We start from the raw sequence: 16,140 nt of genomic DNA, 5'->3' as shown, positions 1-16,140 counted from the left end.
AAGCAATAGTAAAGAAAGTAATAATCAACAATATCTTAGGCTGTCACAATTGCTCTCACTCAGGGGTACAATTCAAATAAGCATTCAATTCAGTGGGCCCAAGCCTTCCAATAAAAACAGCTTTTTCCTCCTTCTTGTTCTTCCTCTTAACAGCTCTGTATTATGTCACAACAGGCACTGCAATCCCTCACCTGTGTGCCCTAAGTGTAACTCTGCAGGAGAGACTTGAGTGATTTAAAGGCTCATTTTAGCAGCTATGATGGGATGTGTGGATATTTTGTTACAGCTCTGGTCACAGCAGCTGTCAAGTTTAGTACAGTTGTAAACACTTACTTGTCTTTTAGCCAGCAGGGAGGAGTCCTGTAGCATGTCCATAATTATAATGAAGAGCTCATCCACCCACTTCCTCATTTCCAGCCCACTGACCTATTGAAAGACAAAAATTCATCCTTCATCTGGCATTGCCAAAACCTTAACAAGCACGGTGAAGAGGTACCTGTGGTATATCCCTACCTGTGCAAGCTCCCCTATGGTAGCCAGGACATTGTTAATCACGCCTGGATTGGGATCTGGATCAGGATCTTTCAGTTTCACAATCAGTGCCTGGTGGGTGACAGTGGGACAAATTAGAATGTGTTTAAAGAGTACTCAAAATTACCTTTTGTTTACACCTGAAATTGACCCCACAATGCACCTAGTGAGAATTTCAACAGTAAAAGAAACTTGGTGTCACAAACTTTATGCAAATCCGGAATTAAATTGGCTAAACTGTCACCTACACGCATTAGTGCGGGTAACAGCTACACCGATTTGTTTTTTTCCTGCTATGATGAAGCAAAAGAACTGCAGCTCCTGAGGGTCATGTAACCACTTGCTGTGTCATCTCATTCCAAAGTCACCAGGAAATGTAGAGATCCTACCTTAAGGATAGGTTCCATATACGGACGGATGAGGCGTGGAGCATTAGAAACCAGGTGACCCAACATCCTGGCACTTTGCTCTTTAATCCTGCCAACACCGCTGTGTTCCAGCTCTGTTAGAATCTGCACAGGAGACAATGGAAGCAAGCAAACTGGGAAAATAAAGGCAGGTAAGAATTCTTTGCATTTCCTTCTGTCACAACCTAGCACTTGTAAAGGCTGTATTACATTTCACTCTGCTATCATTTATTCTAAATTAAGCTAAAATTATTAGCAGAAAAGGGATGGCTCCAAAAGAGGTACCATGCATTCACCTAAAAGCACTGCAGAACATTCTTCCTCAACAGAGATGGAAAGCACTCTGGTGTGATGACTAGGGGTGAAATAACAACTGCTATCCTTCCTTTCCCTTCCAAAACAACCATAGAGCTTCAGTTCAAACATCTATCACGTGAAAGATTTGCTGAAACCCACTATGCTGGGCAGTAACTATTTTCCAAAAGAGACTGATTCCCCCACTCTCCATGCACTTACAGCTAGATAGCACAGTTCTTTAACATCACCTTAGTCTCAGTATCAACTACTCTGTTTTCCCTGCAGGCATCCCTCCTCCTTACCTGGATTAACATCTTTCGAAGGAAAGGCATGACAAAGGCAGGGTTCATGCTGCTCAGGCGCCCCACAGTGCAGATGGCCAGTTCTCGGATTTCAAACACTTGATCATTTAGGGCCACAAAAAGAGCTTGCAAGTTTTCAGCCTGGGCAAGGTGAGCATCAAACCGCTCATCCAGAGAAGCCAACACGCAGAAACGTATATCAGGGTCTGCAAGAACACATTTATTTTTCTTTAAACATCTGTTCCTCTTTTTGCCTTTGTTCACAAAACAGCCTCAAAAATTCTTCACAGGAGCTTCCCCAGAGCAAGACACTATATCAGTGTTTCACACAGAAAAAACAGGACGGGTCAGCCCAGAAATCTCTGTGCTGCTCAACATGCCCCAATAACCAAGTCACTACAGTGCCAACATCCTGCACCTGCAAGTGTCACTTTTGGATGCTATGTGGCAACCTGAGATGAGTTCAACTAAAAGAATAAAAAAAATCAAGTACCAAGATTCAACAAGAAGGACCTATTCCTTCCTAAAATTGAAGGCCATGACTCAGAACAGCAGCAAAAGGGGTCTCAGAGTTCTACTTAGTTCAAAGGATTACCAAGGGCACAGCTGGAGCATTTTTCACTAGCATTGTACTAATATCTCGAAAATCAAGATGTGGAAAAAGAAATTGGGAGACTTTTTTTTTTCTAATTTACCGAGAGTGACAGCTTAGTTTAGTGGCAAATACTTTCCAATTCTATTACAAATTCTATTCTTAATATCATCACCTGCTCACACGATAGAATTAACGTGGTAGGAGAACTCTTTTCTCTGAATCCCACACTAACCTGGGTCAGTTATTCCAACTACAAGCAGTTTGCTGAGGACATCAGCCACGACCTGCACTGCTGTCTGACTGACCACATGGGCATGGCCACTGATCAAGTGGATGGAGGGTGTGAGCAAGCGAGAGCAAGTGCGGGCCGCTTCCATTCGGATCTCCTTGTGTTCGCTGTTCAGGAAGTGATCTGCGCAATGCCGAACAAACTGAGTCAGGGAGTGGCCTGAAAAGAAGATGATGATGGGGCATTAAACACAGGTTTACACCTCAATTACCAGTTTTACCAGGAGTTTAAAGAACGTGCTCCCAGAATTTTCCTGCTACTTGTACTCTACTCCAAAGCACCAGTGTTTATATCCCATATGCCCTTGCCCCCTGCTTCCTTATTTCATCTTACCTTCAAACTCAAAGCTACCAAGTGTACGAAGGGCAAGGGTGATGCTCCCCACATCACTGGACTCTGGGATGTTGGTGAGGCTGGGGGAGGCCAGCTGGTGGGCAAGGCCCTTTGGCATGCCTGGATGTCGCAGAGGCTTGTGCATCAGAACAAGAGAGAGCATTTTCAGCAGCCCATCCTGGATATCCTTCTTCAGCTGCGGGATCTGACGGCTCAAGTCGTACAGCACAGCTGTTAGAGCAGGGCTGAGAGCGAGAAGCAAGCAAAAGTCATTAGAAAAGAAACAATGATGTGCATATTTCACCTTTTTGTTTATTTATGCCTTTGCCAATTGGAATATAATTGTGGACATTCGCATGTGACAGCAACACCTGCCAGCAGAGCATAGGGTCCTTGTGTGAACTGAGGCAAGAGATGACCTTCTTGTATAAACTTGGTGAGCGAAGTCCTAGGACTGCTGCACACATCACTACATTAGCCAGTGTTGCTATAATACTGTTACAAATCCAAATTACTTCTTACACTTACGCTTTTTAAACATAAAAGCAACTAAATTCACTTCCAGGTGACAATACTAATATAATTTAAACAGCCTTGTGCTGCCTGAAAATTTTTTCCACACCTTTCCATACTAACAACTTCATTAATTCCTCCAATAAGAACTGTCAGCTCCAAAGGTGAAAGAAGCTGGGAGCAAATATTCAGCACTTCAGCTCTCCTTCCCTGCCAGTTTGATATGGCACAAATCTGCTGGCTGTCAGATGCTTTCAAAAATTTTGCAGGTTGCTGCCAAATGTGTTTGAATAATAGAAAATAAAGGAGATTTCTTTTGAACTAGTTTTTCCACAAAAAGATTTCTTTACTGAGATATGAATTCTCTTAAACAACTCAACAGACACATTAACATTTAAAACATACCCTTCTTCTGAAACAGCTATACTGCTTCTGAAAGATCACTTAAAAGCAATAATCTTCCTTCTCAATCTGAAGCTTTGAAGATCTCACTCTGTATGTTCAACAATGACATCCTGTGGCTAACAGGAAAATGTATTTATGCTTACCTCAGGCCCACAGCCAGCATAGGTTCCAAAAGCTCTTTGATGTCCTGCTGGATACTGGGTCCCATGGCTCGTGCCAGCATACTAATGCAGGTGAAGACTGTGGCATCAACCTGCACAGACTTCTGCCTCCTGGAAAGGGACCACATAATTACAAGGAGCTGCTATTTTTCAGACATCTTTCCTCATCCTACTTCTGTGTTATCAGTCTTATAGAAATACTTCTGATTTTAATATAAGAATTTGATCCCACATTACAAAAATTATATAAAGAGCAAGCGTTTCCATTTCTTCCTCTAACTTTCACATACTTACTTGTGGGCAAAGTCCTTTGGGGGAAGAGCTGCTTTTATGATTTCCAGGACTTTTGGCAGGTAAGCTTGAAACTCAGACCTCACGGCCACAGAAAGCAAACCCAAGGCCTGGAAGGCTGCTGTTCGCTCCTTCTCCTTCTTCACACAACTGAGAACATGATTCATGGTGTCTGGAAGATACTGATCAGCTGCCCACAATAGAAAAGAATACAGACATGAGAATTCATTTAGGTTTATACAGTTGCATCACATTTGCAACTAAACTTTTACAAGCTTAAAACTAGAAAACAGACATAGTCATATTAAATTCGATGACATGACGAGTGGCAAATATGTCAACATATAATAAAAATTTCAAACTACAGAAGGCTTTGTTTTTAAAAAGAAAAACGACCAGAATAAAAGAGCTATAAAACACCCCCAGTGCAACAGGTTTTATATACATGTAAGAGCCAAGCATCTTGGTTTCATAGCGATTGACTGGAAATTTGGAGTAATTAACACAAAGATTGTTTCAACCCACTAAGAGCAGCTTGGTGACTTGTCTCCAACTCTAATACTCTCCTAAAATTGCTTGATAAATCAATTGTTTTAAAGCTGGCAGGTATTTCCTAGCATATGCAACAGGGAAAAAGGAAGAGAACTCTACTGATACTTGGGATATACTGAGTGAGAGCAAGAGAGAATTCTCCTCTAAGTCTGACATACTGAGGAGAAAACACAAAAAGAAGGTCTTTATATCTTATGGTATTGATCACCAAATTCTGACAATAGGTTTCAATCCATTTTCTTCATCAGAGCAACAATTTGGCATCAGCTATCAAGTCACACTTATTGAGAAAAAAAGACTGTCCTCCCACAGAGGAATGTGCTCATCTGATAAGAACCACATTTGGTGTGCTGCACTGCTTGCACAAGTTCATCTGGACCAAAGAGAGCTGGATAACTTCCAGCCCAAATTCAGCAACATTTCTAACATCCAACCATCTGTCTTGTCACCTGTGAATGCTGAAGGACGGAAAGCTGCCAACCGCGGTAGCAGATTGAGAACCGTCATCTGGATCAAAGAATTTTTGCTGGTTCTGCACTTGAGAACCCACTGGCAGACCTGGAAGGAAATAGATTAGGCTTTGAAGGATGGCCATGGGCAGTAATGCACAAACGTTTATTACCTTTGTGCTTTTAGGCATTGTTGGGGTTTTAATTTAGTCTTAGGTTTTTTTTTCTGTTAAAGGAATTTTCTCCCATATGCATGTTGCTAGGGGACAAATAGCTGTACTTAAGAAAGACAAAAAAGGGAGTGGGGCGGGCCTGGCTACTTTTTTGTCTACACCTGGGTGTGGGGTCAGTTCGCTCTGAGCGTCCGGAGAGAGAAGCTGCAGAGAAAGGAGCTGCTGCTTCTTTCTTTTTGGCCGTTCTTCTCTTCCTGCTGGAAACAACGCCGGGACCCCAAAAGCCGCTTTTCTTGCCCTGCTGGAGGCCGAGCTGTGGCTGCCCTGCCCCACTGCTGCTGCTTCGAGTTTTCGCTACGCTGTAGCCCTGCTCGCCCTGCCTGCCTGGGCATCCGTGGGGTTCTCCCATCTGGATACATCTCGCCTGCCACCCGGGATTTGCGTTCATCCCTGCCGCTCTAGCCTGCCGCTTTAGCCTGCTGCTCCCGCCTGCCGTTTCCAGCCTGCTGTTCCTGAGAGTCCGGGATCGGCTGCCCAGGGGTTTGTGAAGCCTTTGTTCCATCCCTTCCCGGGATCCCAGGCCGCCATTGCCCGCGTGTTTCCCGAGCTCGCTCCGGAGCACCCCCTGCAGCCGCGGGGGAACCATCGCACCTGCCCTGCTCACCGGGAGCCGCCAGCGCCCCTGCCGGCTGCGAGCGGAACTGCACCCGAGGGGAAAGGGCCCGACAGCCGAGAAGGCTGGGACTGGGTTTGTGTGTGCTGTTACTGTCATAGTTGTTGTTGTTTGATTTGACTGGTTATATACATATACATATATATATATATAGTAAAGAACTGTTATTCCTATTTCCCACATCTTTGCCTAAAGGCCCTTGATTTCAAAATATAATAACTTGGAGGGAAAAAGGGTTATATCTGCCACTTCAAGGGGGGGCTTCTGCCTTCCTTAGCAGACACCTGTCTTTCAAACCGAGACAGATCTTGGCGCCCAACGTGGGGCCTGAGGGCATTAAGAGAGAGAGGTGAAAAACAGGAATAACAGTTCTTGGATAACTTTATTTTGTGTGCCAGATATAGGAACCTTGTTAGGCTGCACTATGTGGTCTAGTTTACCCTGGTTCGGGTGGCATGTGGCCGTGGCTATATTCTTCCCCTTTGCAGCTCCTTACTTGAATATGGGTCCTCTGACTAAGGCTACCATTGCTGTTATCCAGCTTGCGTTATGGGTTGAGAAGGTGAGGAATTCATGGGTTTTTAGCTTCCTCCGGAATGTGGGCACATGGATAAACGGCTATCACACACTGAGCACATGTTTTTGGGGTTATGTTAACAATGGTACCTTCTGTGAGGAAATGACACCAGGGGAAGTTTTCCCCCAACCCCTCAACCAGTTCTTCGGGCCCACCCCATCAATTTTCGAAGGGTTTAAATTCCCTCTGAATATTAACCATCTGCTGCTGATAGGCCTACTCTATTTAGCACTCAAGGATAAGTTGAGATTGGCTTGGATATCTACCCGGACACCAGCCCCAGAGACTAGAGATCCTGCCCCAGAACCTGACATGGCCCCAGAGAGTAGAGTTCCTACCCCAGAGCCTGATCCTGCCCCAGAACCTGACATGGCCCCAGACACAAGAGATCCTACCCCAGAGCCCTATCCTGCCCCAGAATCTGGCACGGCCCCAGACACTAGAGATCCTACCCCAGAGACTGACGCAGCCCCAGACACTAGAGACCCCGCCTCACAGACTGATACCGCCCAACAGTCCACCTCAGAAATGGACTACCCAAACTGGGTGGGGGTACTGGCAAAAGGGATGCAAGAGATGTGCCAAGAGATGGGTCAGGTGCGCCAGGGGATATGCCAGGAGATGGGCCAGGTGCGCCAGGAGATGTGCCAGGAGATGGGCCAGGTGCGCCAGGAGATATGCCAATTGCTAAGGGAATACACCTCCTCAGCTAGTGAAAAACCCTCTCCCTGCCCCAAAGAGAGTGAGTCTGATGGTGCAGCAGTAGAACCCACGGATGTTACAACCGTCCAGGCTTCAGCTGAACCACAAGGACAACCACAGCCAGCAGCAGTCGCCCCTGTGCAAAGGAGGAAGTGTAAGACCAAATCAGTACGACCAGTTAATGATGATGGGGAACCAGGGCCCTCACAACCAGCAGGAGAGCCAGAGCCAGAAATCATCACTGAGTCCCTGTCGCACGACAGTCTCCGTGCTATGCGAAACGACATTGTGCGAAGGGGGCGTGAGCCTTATACCACCTGGCTGCTTCGGGTTTGGGACCTTATGGGCACAAGTGTGCAACTGGATAGTGGTGAGGCAAGGTATCTGGGATCATTGACCCAGGACCCAGGTGTGGACCAGGTATTTGTGAGGGAGCCAGGGCCCCTTTCTCTCTGGGAGCGGCTCTTAATGAGTGTGAGAGAAAGGTTTATTCACAAAGAAAGAATGCAGGAGTATCATCATAGAATGCAGTGGAAGACACTCGAGCAAGGGATCCAACAGCTAAGAGAGGTGGCAATATTAGAGGTACTCTTTGGGAGGGATGGACAGCATGATAATGACCCCGATAAGGTCAGGTGCACAGGACAGATGATGTGGAACCTGGCAAGGCTAGGGCCATCGCAATACACCACCTTCATTGCAACGATTGATGCTGACAATACCCGAGAAACCGTGGGCTCTGTTGCCAGCAAGCTCAGGCATTATGACAGCATGATCAATGGCCCGCTGAAAGCTCATGTCTCTGCTGTGGTCCAGGACCTCAAAGAGGAGATGAAGGAGATGAGGAAGGAAATGAGGGAGGAGATGAGGGAGGAGATGAGGAGGGTCAGTGTGGCACCAGTGCGAGTCACAGGCCCCCAAGTCAGAGCCCGTCGTCCCCCTGCTAGAGAGAGAGAGTACACCCCACGAGCTGAGCTGTGGTTTTTCCTGTGTGAGCATGGGGAAGACATGAGAAGGTGGGATGGGAAACCCACCTCTGTCCTGGCAGCGCGGGTGCGTGAACTCAAGGAGGGAGGCACTAACCGAGGGGGTTCCGCTAAGGTGAAGGTAGCCTCAGCCTCCCGTGACCGAGCTGCCAGATATTACAGAAGGGAGGATGATATGTCGGATCCCCTTGAAGGTACCTCGAGCATGTACACCCAGGGAAAGAATGATAACCAGGGCTAGAGGGGCCCTGCCTCTAGCCAGGAAGAGGCACGGGAGAACCGAGTTTTCTGGACGGTGTGGATCCGATGGCCTGGCACATCAGAGCCACAAAAATATGATGCATTGGTTGATACTGGGGCACAGTGTACTTTAATGCCATTGGGACATGTGGGGGCAGAACCTGTATCCATCGCTGGGGTGACCGGGGGATCACAGCAGTTGACCCTTTTGGAAGCTGAGGTGAGCCTGACTGGGAAGGAGTGGCAAAAGCATCCGATTGTGACCGGCCCAGAGGCCCCGTGTATTCTGGGCATAGACTTCCTCCGGAATGGCTATTACAAAGACCAAAAAGGATTCAGGTGGGCATTTGGTATTGCTGCTGTGGAGGCAGAGGGCATTAGGCAATTGAACACCTTGTCTGGACTATCTGAGAATCCTTCTGCAGTTGGGCTCCTGAAAGTGGAAGAGCAACGAGTGCCAATTGCCACCTCGACAGTGCACCGCCGGCAGTATCGGACAAATCGAGATGCTGTGATCCCCATCCACAAGATGATCCGCGAGCTGGAGAGCCAAGGGGTGGTCAGCAAGACCCACTCACCCTTCAACAGCCCCATCTGGCCTGTGCGCAAGCCTGATGGGGAATGGAGACTGACTGTGGACTATCGTGCCCTGAATGAAGTGACTCCACCGCTGAGTGCTGCCGTGCCAGACATGTTGGAGCTCCAGTACGAGCTGGAGTCCAAAGCAGCGAAGTGGTACGCCACTATTGACATTGCCAATGCATTCTTCTCTATTCCTCTGGCAGCAGAGTGCAGGCCTCAGTTTGCCTTCACCTGGAGGGGCGTGCAGTACACCTGGAACCGACTGCCCCAGGGGTGGAAGCACAGTCCCACCATCTGTCATGGACTGATCCAGACTGCACTAGAAAAAGGTGAGGCTCCAGAACATCTGCAGTACATTGATGACATCATTGTGTGGGGGAACACCGCGACCGAAGTGTTTGAGAAAGGAGAGAGAATAATTCAAATTCTCCTGCGAGCTGGTTTTGCCATCAAGAAGAGCAAGGTCAAGGGACCTGCCCGAGAGATCCAGTTCCTGGGAGTAAAGTGGCAAGATGGATGGCGTCAGATTCCCACTGAGGTCATCAATAAGATCACAGCAATGTCTCCACTGACCAACAAGAAGGAAACACAAGCTTTCCTAGGCGCCATAGGTTTCTGGAGGATGCACATTCCCAAGTACAGCCAGATCGTGAGTCCTCTCTACCTGGTTACCCGCAAGAAGAACGATTTCCATTGGGGCCCTGAACAGCAGCAAGCCTTCGCCCAGATCAAGCAGGAAATTGCTCACGCCGTAGCCCTTGGCCCAGTCAGGACAGGACCAGAGGTGAAGAACGTGCTCTACTCTGCAGCCGGGAACAATGGTCTGTCCTGGAGCCTCTGGCAGAAGGTGCCTGGTGAGACTCGGGGCTGACCACTGGGATTCTGGAGCTGAAGCTACAGAGGGTCTGAAGCCAACTACACTCCCACAGAGAAGGAAATCCTGGCAGCTTATGAAGGAGTCCAGGCTGCCTCAGAAGTAATTGGCACAGAGGCACAACTCCTCCTGGCACCCCGACTACCGGTGCTGGGGTGGATGTTCAAAGGAAAGGTTCCCTCCACGCATCACGCCACTGACGCTACTTGGAGCAAATGGATTGCCCTCATTACGCAGCGCGCCTGAATTGGAAACCCAAGTCGCCCTGGGATCTTGGAAATAATTACGAACTGGCCGGAAGGTGAGACTTTTGGGTTATCTTCTGAAGAAGAAGAGGAGCAGGTGACACGTGCTGAAGAAGCCCCACCATATAACGAGCTACCAGAGAGTGAAAGACAATACGCCCTCTTCACTGATGGCTCCTGCCGAATTGTAGGCGCTAGCCGGAAATGGAAAGCCGCTGTATGGAGCCCCACACGACAAGTTGCACAGGCTACTGAAGGAGAAGGTGGATCGAGCCAATTTGCTGAGCTCAGAGCTGTCCAATTAGCTCTGGACATAGCTGAAAGAGAGAAGTGGCCAAAGCTCTACCTCTACACTGATTCATGGATGGTAGCCAATGCTCTGTGGGGTTGGCTGGAAAGGTGGAATAAGGCAAACTGGCAGCGCAGAGGAAAACCAATCTGGGCTGCTGAAGAGTGGAAAGACATTGCCACTCGGGTAGAGAAGCTATCTGTGAAGGTCCGTCATGTAGATGCTCACATCCCCAAGAGCCGGGCTAATGAAGAACATCGTAACAACAAACAGGTAGATCAGGCTGCGAAAATAGAGGTGTCCCAGATAGACTTAGATTGGCAACATAAAGGAGAACTGTTCCTAGCTCGATGGGCCCATGATGCCTCAGGTCATCAGGGCAGAGATGCCACCTATAAGTGGGCACGAGACCGAGGGGTGGATATAACCATGGACAGTATCTCCCAGGTTATCCATGATTGTGAGACATGCGCTGCTATCAAGCAGGCCAAGCGGGTGAAGCCTCTGTGGTATGGTGGGCGATGGTCCAAATACAAGTATGGGGAGGCCTGGCAGATTGATTACATCACACTGCCTCAAACCCGCCAAGGCAAGCGCTATGTGCTCACAATGGTAGAAGCCACCACTGGATGGCTGGAGACCTACCCTGTGCCTCACGCTACTGCCCGGAACACCATCCTGGGCCTGGAAAAGCAAGTCCTTTGGAGGCATGGCACCCCTGAGAGAATCGAGTCTGACAATGGGACTCATTTCAAGAACAGCCTTATAAACACCTGGGCTAGAGAACATGGCATAGAGTGGGTGTACCACATCCCTTACCATGCACCAGCAGCTGGGAAGGTTGAGCGGTGTAATGGATTGCTTAAAACCACCTTGAAGGCACTGGGTGGGGGGACTTTAAAAAACTGGGAGATGCATTTAGCAAGAGCCACCTGGTTAGTTAACACCCGAGGCTCCACCAGCCGAGCAGGCCCTGCCCAATCCGAACCCCTACAAACAACAGACGGAGATAAGGTTCCAGTGGTGCACATGAGAGGTATGCTTGGAAAAACTGTTTGGGTAAAGTCTGCCTTGAGCAAAGACAAACCCATCCGTGGGGTCGTTTTTGCTCAGGGACCAGGTTGCACCTGGTGGGTGATGCAAAAGGATGGAGAGACCCGATGCTTACCTCAAGGGGACCTTGTTTTAGGGTGAACTACCCATGGCTCTGTACTTGTATCACTATCAGCATGTATATTTGTATATAATTTGGGTAATGCATAGATTTATATGGTTAAGAAAAAAGTTAAGTTTCATGTAACATGTTAGTATGGGAAAAAATTCGGGGTGGATAATGTTGGGGTTTTAGTTTAGTCTTAGGTTTTTTTTTCTGTTAAAGGAATTTTCTCCCATATGCATGTTGCTAGGGGACAAATAGCTGTACTTAAGAAAGACAAAAAAGGGAGTGGGGCGGGCCTGGCTACTTTTTTGTCTACACCTGGGTGTGGGGTCAGTTCGCTCTGAGCATCCGGAGAGAGAAGCTGCAGAGAAAGGAGCTGCTGCTTCTTTCTTTTTGGCCGTTCTTCTCTTCCTGCTGGAAACAACGCCGGGACCCCAAAAGCCGCTTTTCTTGCCCTGCTGGAGGCCGAGCTGTGGCTGCCCTGCCCCACTGCTGCTGCTTCGAGTTTTCGCTACGCTGTAGCCCTGCTCGCCCTGCCTGCCTGGGCATCCGTGGGGTTCTCCCATCTGGATACATCTCGCCTGCCACCCGGGATTTGCGTTCATCCCTGCCGCTCTAGCCTGCCGCTTTAGCCTGCTGCTCCCGCCTGCCGTTTCCAGCCTGCTGTTCCTGAGAGTCCGGGATCGGCTGCCCAGGGGTTTGTGAAGCCTTTGTTCCATCCCTTCCCGGGATCCCAGGCCGCCATTGCCCGCGTGTTTCCCGAGCTCGCTCCGGAGCACCCCCTGCAGCCGCGGGGGAACCATCGCACCTGCCCTGCTCACCGGGAGCCACCAGCGCCCCTGCCGGCTGCGAGCGGAACTGCACCCGAGGGGAAAGGGCCCGACAGCCGAGAAGGCTGGGACTGGGTTTGTGTGTGCTGTTACTGTCATAGTTGTTGTTGTTTGATTTGACTGGTTATATACATATACATATATATATATACATATAGTAAAGAACTGTTATTCCTATTTCCCACATCTTTGCCTAAAGGCCCTTGATTTCAAAATATAATAACTTGGAGGGGAAAAAGGGTTATATCTGCCACTTCAAGGGGGGGCTTCTGCCTTCCTTAGCAGACACCTGTCTTTCAAACCGAGACAGGCATTCTACTGACATTTAGTTTCAGAGTCCATCAAAGAAATGGATAATTAAGACTGTTTCCAAAGGAAGTAAATCACTTGCCCCAAGAAAGACAATGACAAAGTCATGATATATATAATTCTTGAATTTTGAAGGCTCAGTTCAATACTAGGCAGTATTGCCTGCTAAGTAAGCACACAGAGGACAATTCCTCTGCAAGAACAGATGTTGAGAATGTTGGTAGACAAGCTGAAGAACAAACACTTACTTGATCAAATTTCTCTTCCATTAGATCCCTGCAGCATCGACTTTCTACCAAAGTAGACTTTGCTGGGACAGGTGAGGTTGCAAAACCCATAATTCCTTGGTGAGCACTGTACCCCAGAAGACCAGCCAAAGCGTTTGACTGAGATGGCTGAAGAGACTGAAAGCTCGTGAAGGGAGTAATGTGGCGAGGCTTGGTACTGAAGCCCATCAGGTCTTTGCAGTACTTGTCATGCACAAGCTGCTGCTGAGTGATCTCTTCCATCTCCTCTCTAAGGCGCTGGACAAAGTAGAGAACCATTAAAAAAATAAAAAGTAACTGAGTAAGACACTCCCAGTACAGTGCTACCCAAATCTCCTGAATAGCATCCTGTATAATCAATATCCAAATGGCTGTAAAAGATCAACTGAGTAAAATCCAGCAAAAATATTTGGGTATCCAACATGCAACAGAGTCCTCATTCCATAGAAAAATCTTTTTCCTTGTATTTAATCAAGTTAGTAGCCTTTCCATTGGAGATTAATACCTCTTCAGCCCAAACTTGTCCCTATTATTCCTCTGACACACTTTAATGCTCAACTCCATGTTCAGATGAGTTTTCCACCCAACAACCCCATTGCAACACTATGGGATATTTCCACAGACTGCAGAGTTGCTATACACTCTCAATCAATCCCCACCTTGTTCCTTTGCTCACCTCTCCCTCCATACTGCTGATTCTCACTAGCTCATTGAGGATCAGTAAGGCACCATGGATTCGGTCATCACGATTCATTCCTTTCTCTTTGGCCAAAGTCTCATCAAAGCCCTTCTCAGCCTCTTCATATGTATGCTTGGGGGAAAAGAAAAAAATCTCTGTGATAATGCAGAAACAAAGCCTGTGAGAATGAGGTAGTACTGCCAGTCAAGAGTTACTGATGTTCTGAATTTTCCAAGAGTAGCCACAAACCTCAACTGAGTAATAACAGAAGTATAACACACGAAAATTCTGATTCGTCCAGAAGTTGTGGACACTGCTGCAAAGCATTTTCAACAGCACTAATCAAACAGCATGGTATCAGCTTCATCAGTATCTGCAGCATTTACTTGATTACAAGAAATCCAAGTTCACAACATTTGACTGCAGTGTCCAAAACTTATTTCATATCACAAAGCTTGAATTCATGTGGCAATAGCAGCAAAGCAAAGGTTCAGGCAAAAGAATTCTTACTTTTCTCACTCACGTTATATCTACACTAATAAAACCCTCTACTAGTAACAGATGACACTAGATAACTGCATGACTGTAAAACTAGGTCAAGTTCAACAGCTGAAGATGAGGTGCAGACAGAACAATATATTCTTGAAGGAGTTAAGTCTTGCTTACTTTTACAGTAGTAGGCTAAAGGAACTACTCACTTTGGAAGCCATTATATTTTCAACCCTTTGAAGGAGAGGCAGTTTGTACTGACAAAGGTGACACAAGTTCTTAGTTTAGCCAGCTTTTCTGAAAACTGGCACTTCATCATCTTCATTGCATTATGAGGGGCTGCTTCAAAACAAAGTTATTTTCTTACTCTGTACCACTGGGGCTTCTGCATCTCTTTTGGCTCCCGTTGTGTGGTGAGGATAAGGCAGGCTCTTAAGGCAGAAACAGCTCCCTCTCGGATGGCCTGTTTGGGATCCCACACAGCCACAAATATATTGTCAAAGAATGGCTGCACTTGTTGGAAGAAGAAGGTAGGCACGCTGATTGCCAGCTCACGCAAGACAAGAACCTGGAGGTGGGGAGGGAAACAGTAACAGTCTGGAAGATGAGCACACAGAGACAAACCTCGTAACTTTTACAGTGTAGTACCATTTGTTTAGACTGTTGATGTCTGTGAGCTATTTCCATTTCCACACTCTGACAATTCCTAGCGTAACTGTGTCTTGGTCTTCATTAGTCACTGGGCTAATGGAGAAGCAACGAAGCAGCACTATGTCTGCCATGAGAGCATTACAAATTCTCAGACATGGATTGGCAGCCATTCCCATCCTGACAAAAGCTTTTCTGCAGATTTCTGTGCATATTTCCTACCACTGTTCACTAATCCCAACTATCCCATGACAACAAAAAAGGGATCACTTACAGCTGCATGTCTACGACCTTCATTCCTGTCAGCTCCCAGCCATTCCAGAGCTCGTTTCACCTCAAACTCCACATACTCAGCTGTGAAGGTGTCACCAGCCATTGCAAGCCGCCCGATAGCCTTGGAAGCCATCTCCATTACAACGGGGTCATTGGATGGCAAGAGGTTCCTCAGGTAGTTGGCAAACCTGCCAATACGGGTGGCATTACCTCCTTCAACACCAATAAGGCTTGCTGCAGAGAAAGGGAGCAATGCTGCAGTTCTCCCCAAGAGTCAGTGAAGCAGACAGTAGGTAATCCCTGGATGAGAGCCAGTATTCCCTACACATTGCTTAAAGATTCCCATTAAGTCCTCCTAAACTGCAAATCCACAGAAAAAAAAAAAAATCAAGCAATAGGAAAGGGCCACCATTCTTTTGAGCCTGAACTTTTTAAGTGAGCAGGAAAATGCATCTGGTAGCCTCATAGATTTTCCCCATTTTTAGTTCTAAAAGAGAAAAAAATAATTCACCCTGGGATCACAGACCCATTCCTAATAGAAAAGCATCCATCCACATGCAACTACTATGGCTGGTCCACCTCACAAGAAAAGCCAAAGACTGAATGGACCAAGGAAATTATCTCCTCCTCAGCCCTAGAGACAGTCTCTCCTGGCCAGGGTGGAGGCACTTCATCAGGCACCAGCATGGCAGAAGTTTTTGCTACCAGGGTCTGGGTTGTAGCTGCTCTGTAGATAAAGAAGCCGTCAGTGTCCAGGGTTGTCAAGCTAGCACCTTTCAACATCACTAAATTCACAGAAACAATTCAAAAGTGATACTGTCAGCTTAAGATCTGATGTTATTAACAAAGATTTCTTTAAGGCATTTATGCTGCCTTCAAACATTGGGATTGGACGATTATGTCTATGAGCCTAAACCATAAACATCTCTTTGGCTATTAAAGAAGTAGCTGCTACAATACAGGCTACTTGCTTGGAAGGCAAAGTATTTATGCAAGCTGACTTCGCCAATAGTGAGGATTC

The 16,140-nt window shown here is 47.3% G+C and overlaps 1 protein-coding gene across 3 annotated transcripts in view; it reads right to left on the bottom strand.

Annotated features, from left to right (window-relative positions):
• MTOR (mechanistic target of rapamycin kinase) overlaps positions 1–16,140 on the bottom strand; it is a 72,064-nt gene that overhangs the window by 53,594 nt on the left and 2,330 nt on the right. For all 3 annotated transcript variants that reach the window (XM_082295739.1, XM_082295740.1, XM_082295741.1), the window contains exons 4-16: positions 15,121–15,353; positions 14,566–14,766; positions 13,707–13,841; positions 13,013–13,288; positions 5,126–5,234; positions 4,128–4,314; positions 3,816–3,944; positions 2,755–2,999; positions 2,365–2,580; positions 1,538–1,743; positions 921–1,043; positions 514–603; positions 334–426 (exon numbers count right to left, since the gene is read on the bottom strand). In XM_082295739.1, coding sequence (XP_082151865.1) covers positions 334–426; positions 514–603; positions 921–1,043; positions 1,538–1,743; positions 2,365–2,580; positions 2,755–2,999; positions 3,816–3,944; positions 4,128–4,314; positions 5,126–5,234; positions 13,013–13,288; positions 13,707–13,841; positions 14,566–14,766; positions 15,121–15,353 — 2,243 coding nt within the window. The remainder of the gene's footprint in view (positions 1–333; positions 427–513; positions 604–920; positions 1,044–1,537; positions 1,744–2,364; positions 2,581–2,754; positions 3,000–3,815; positions 3,945–4,127; positions 4,315–5,125; positions 5,235–13,012; positions 13,289–13,706; positions 13,842–14,565; positions 14,767–15,120; positions 15,354–16,140) is intronic.

Source organism: Coloeus monedula (genome assembly GCF_965178545.1).
Source record: "Coloeus monedula genome assembly, chromosome: 22".
In the NCBI taxonomy this organism is placed as follows: Eukaryota; Metazoa; Chordata; class Aves; order Passeriformes; family Corvidae; genus Coloeus; species Coloeus monedula.
Note: the sequence above shows the minus strand (reverse complement) of the source record. Positions and strands in the feature narration are given on the sequence as shown.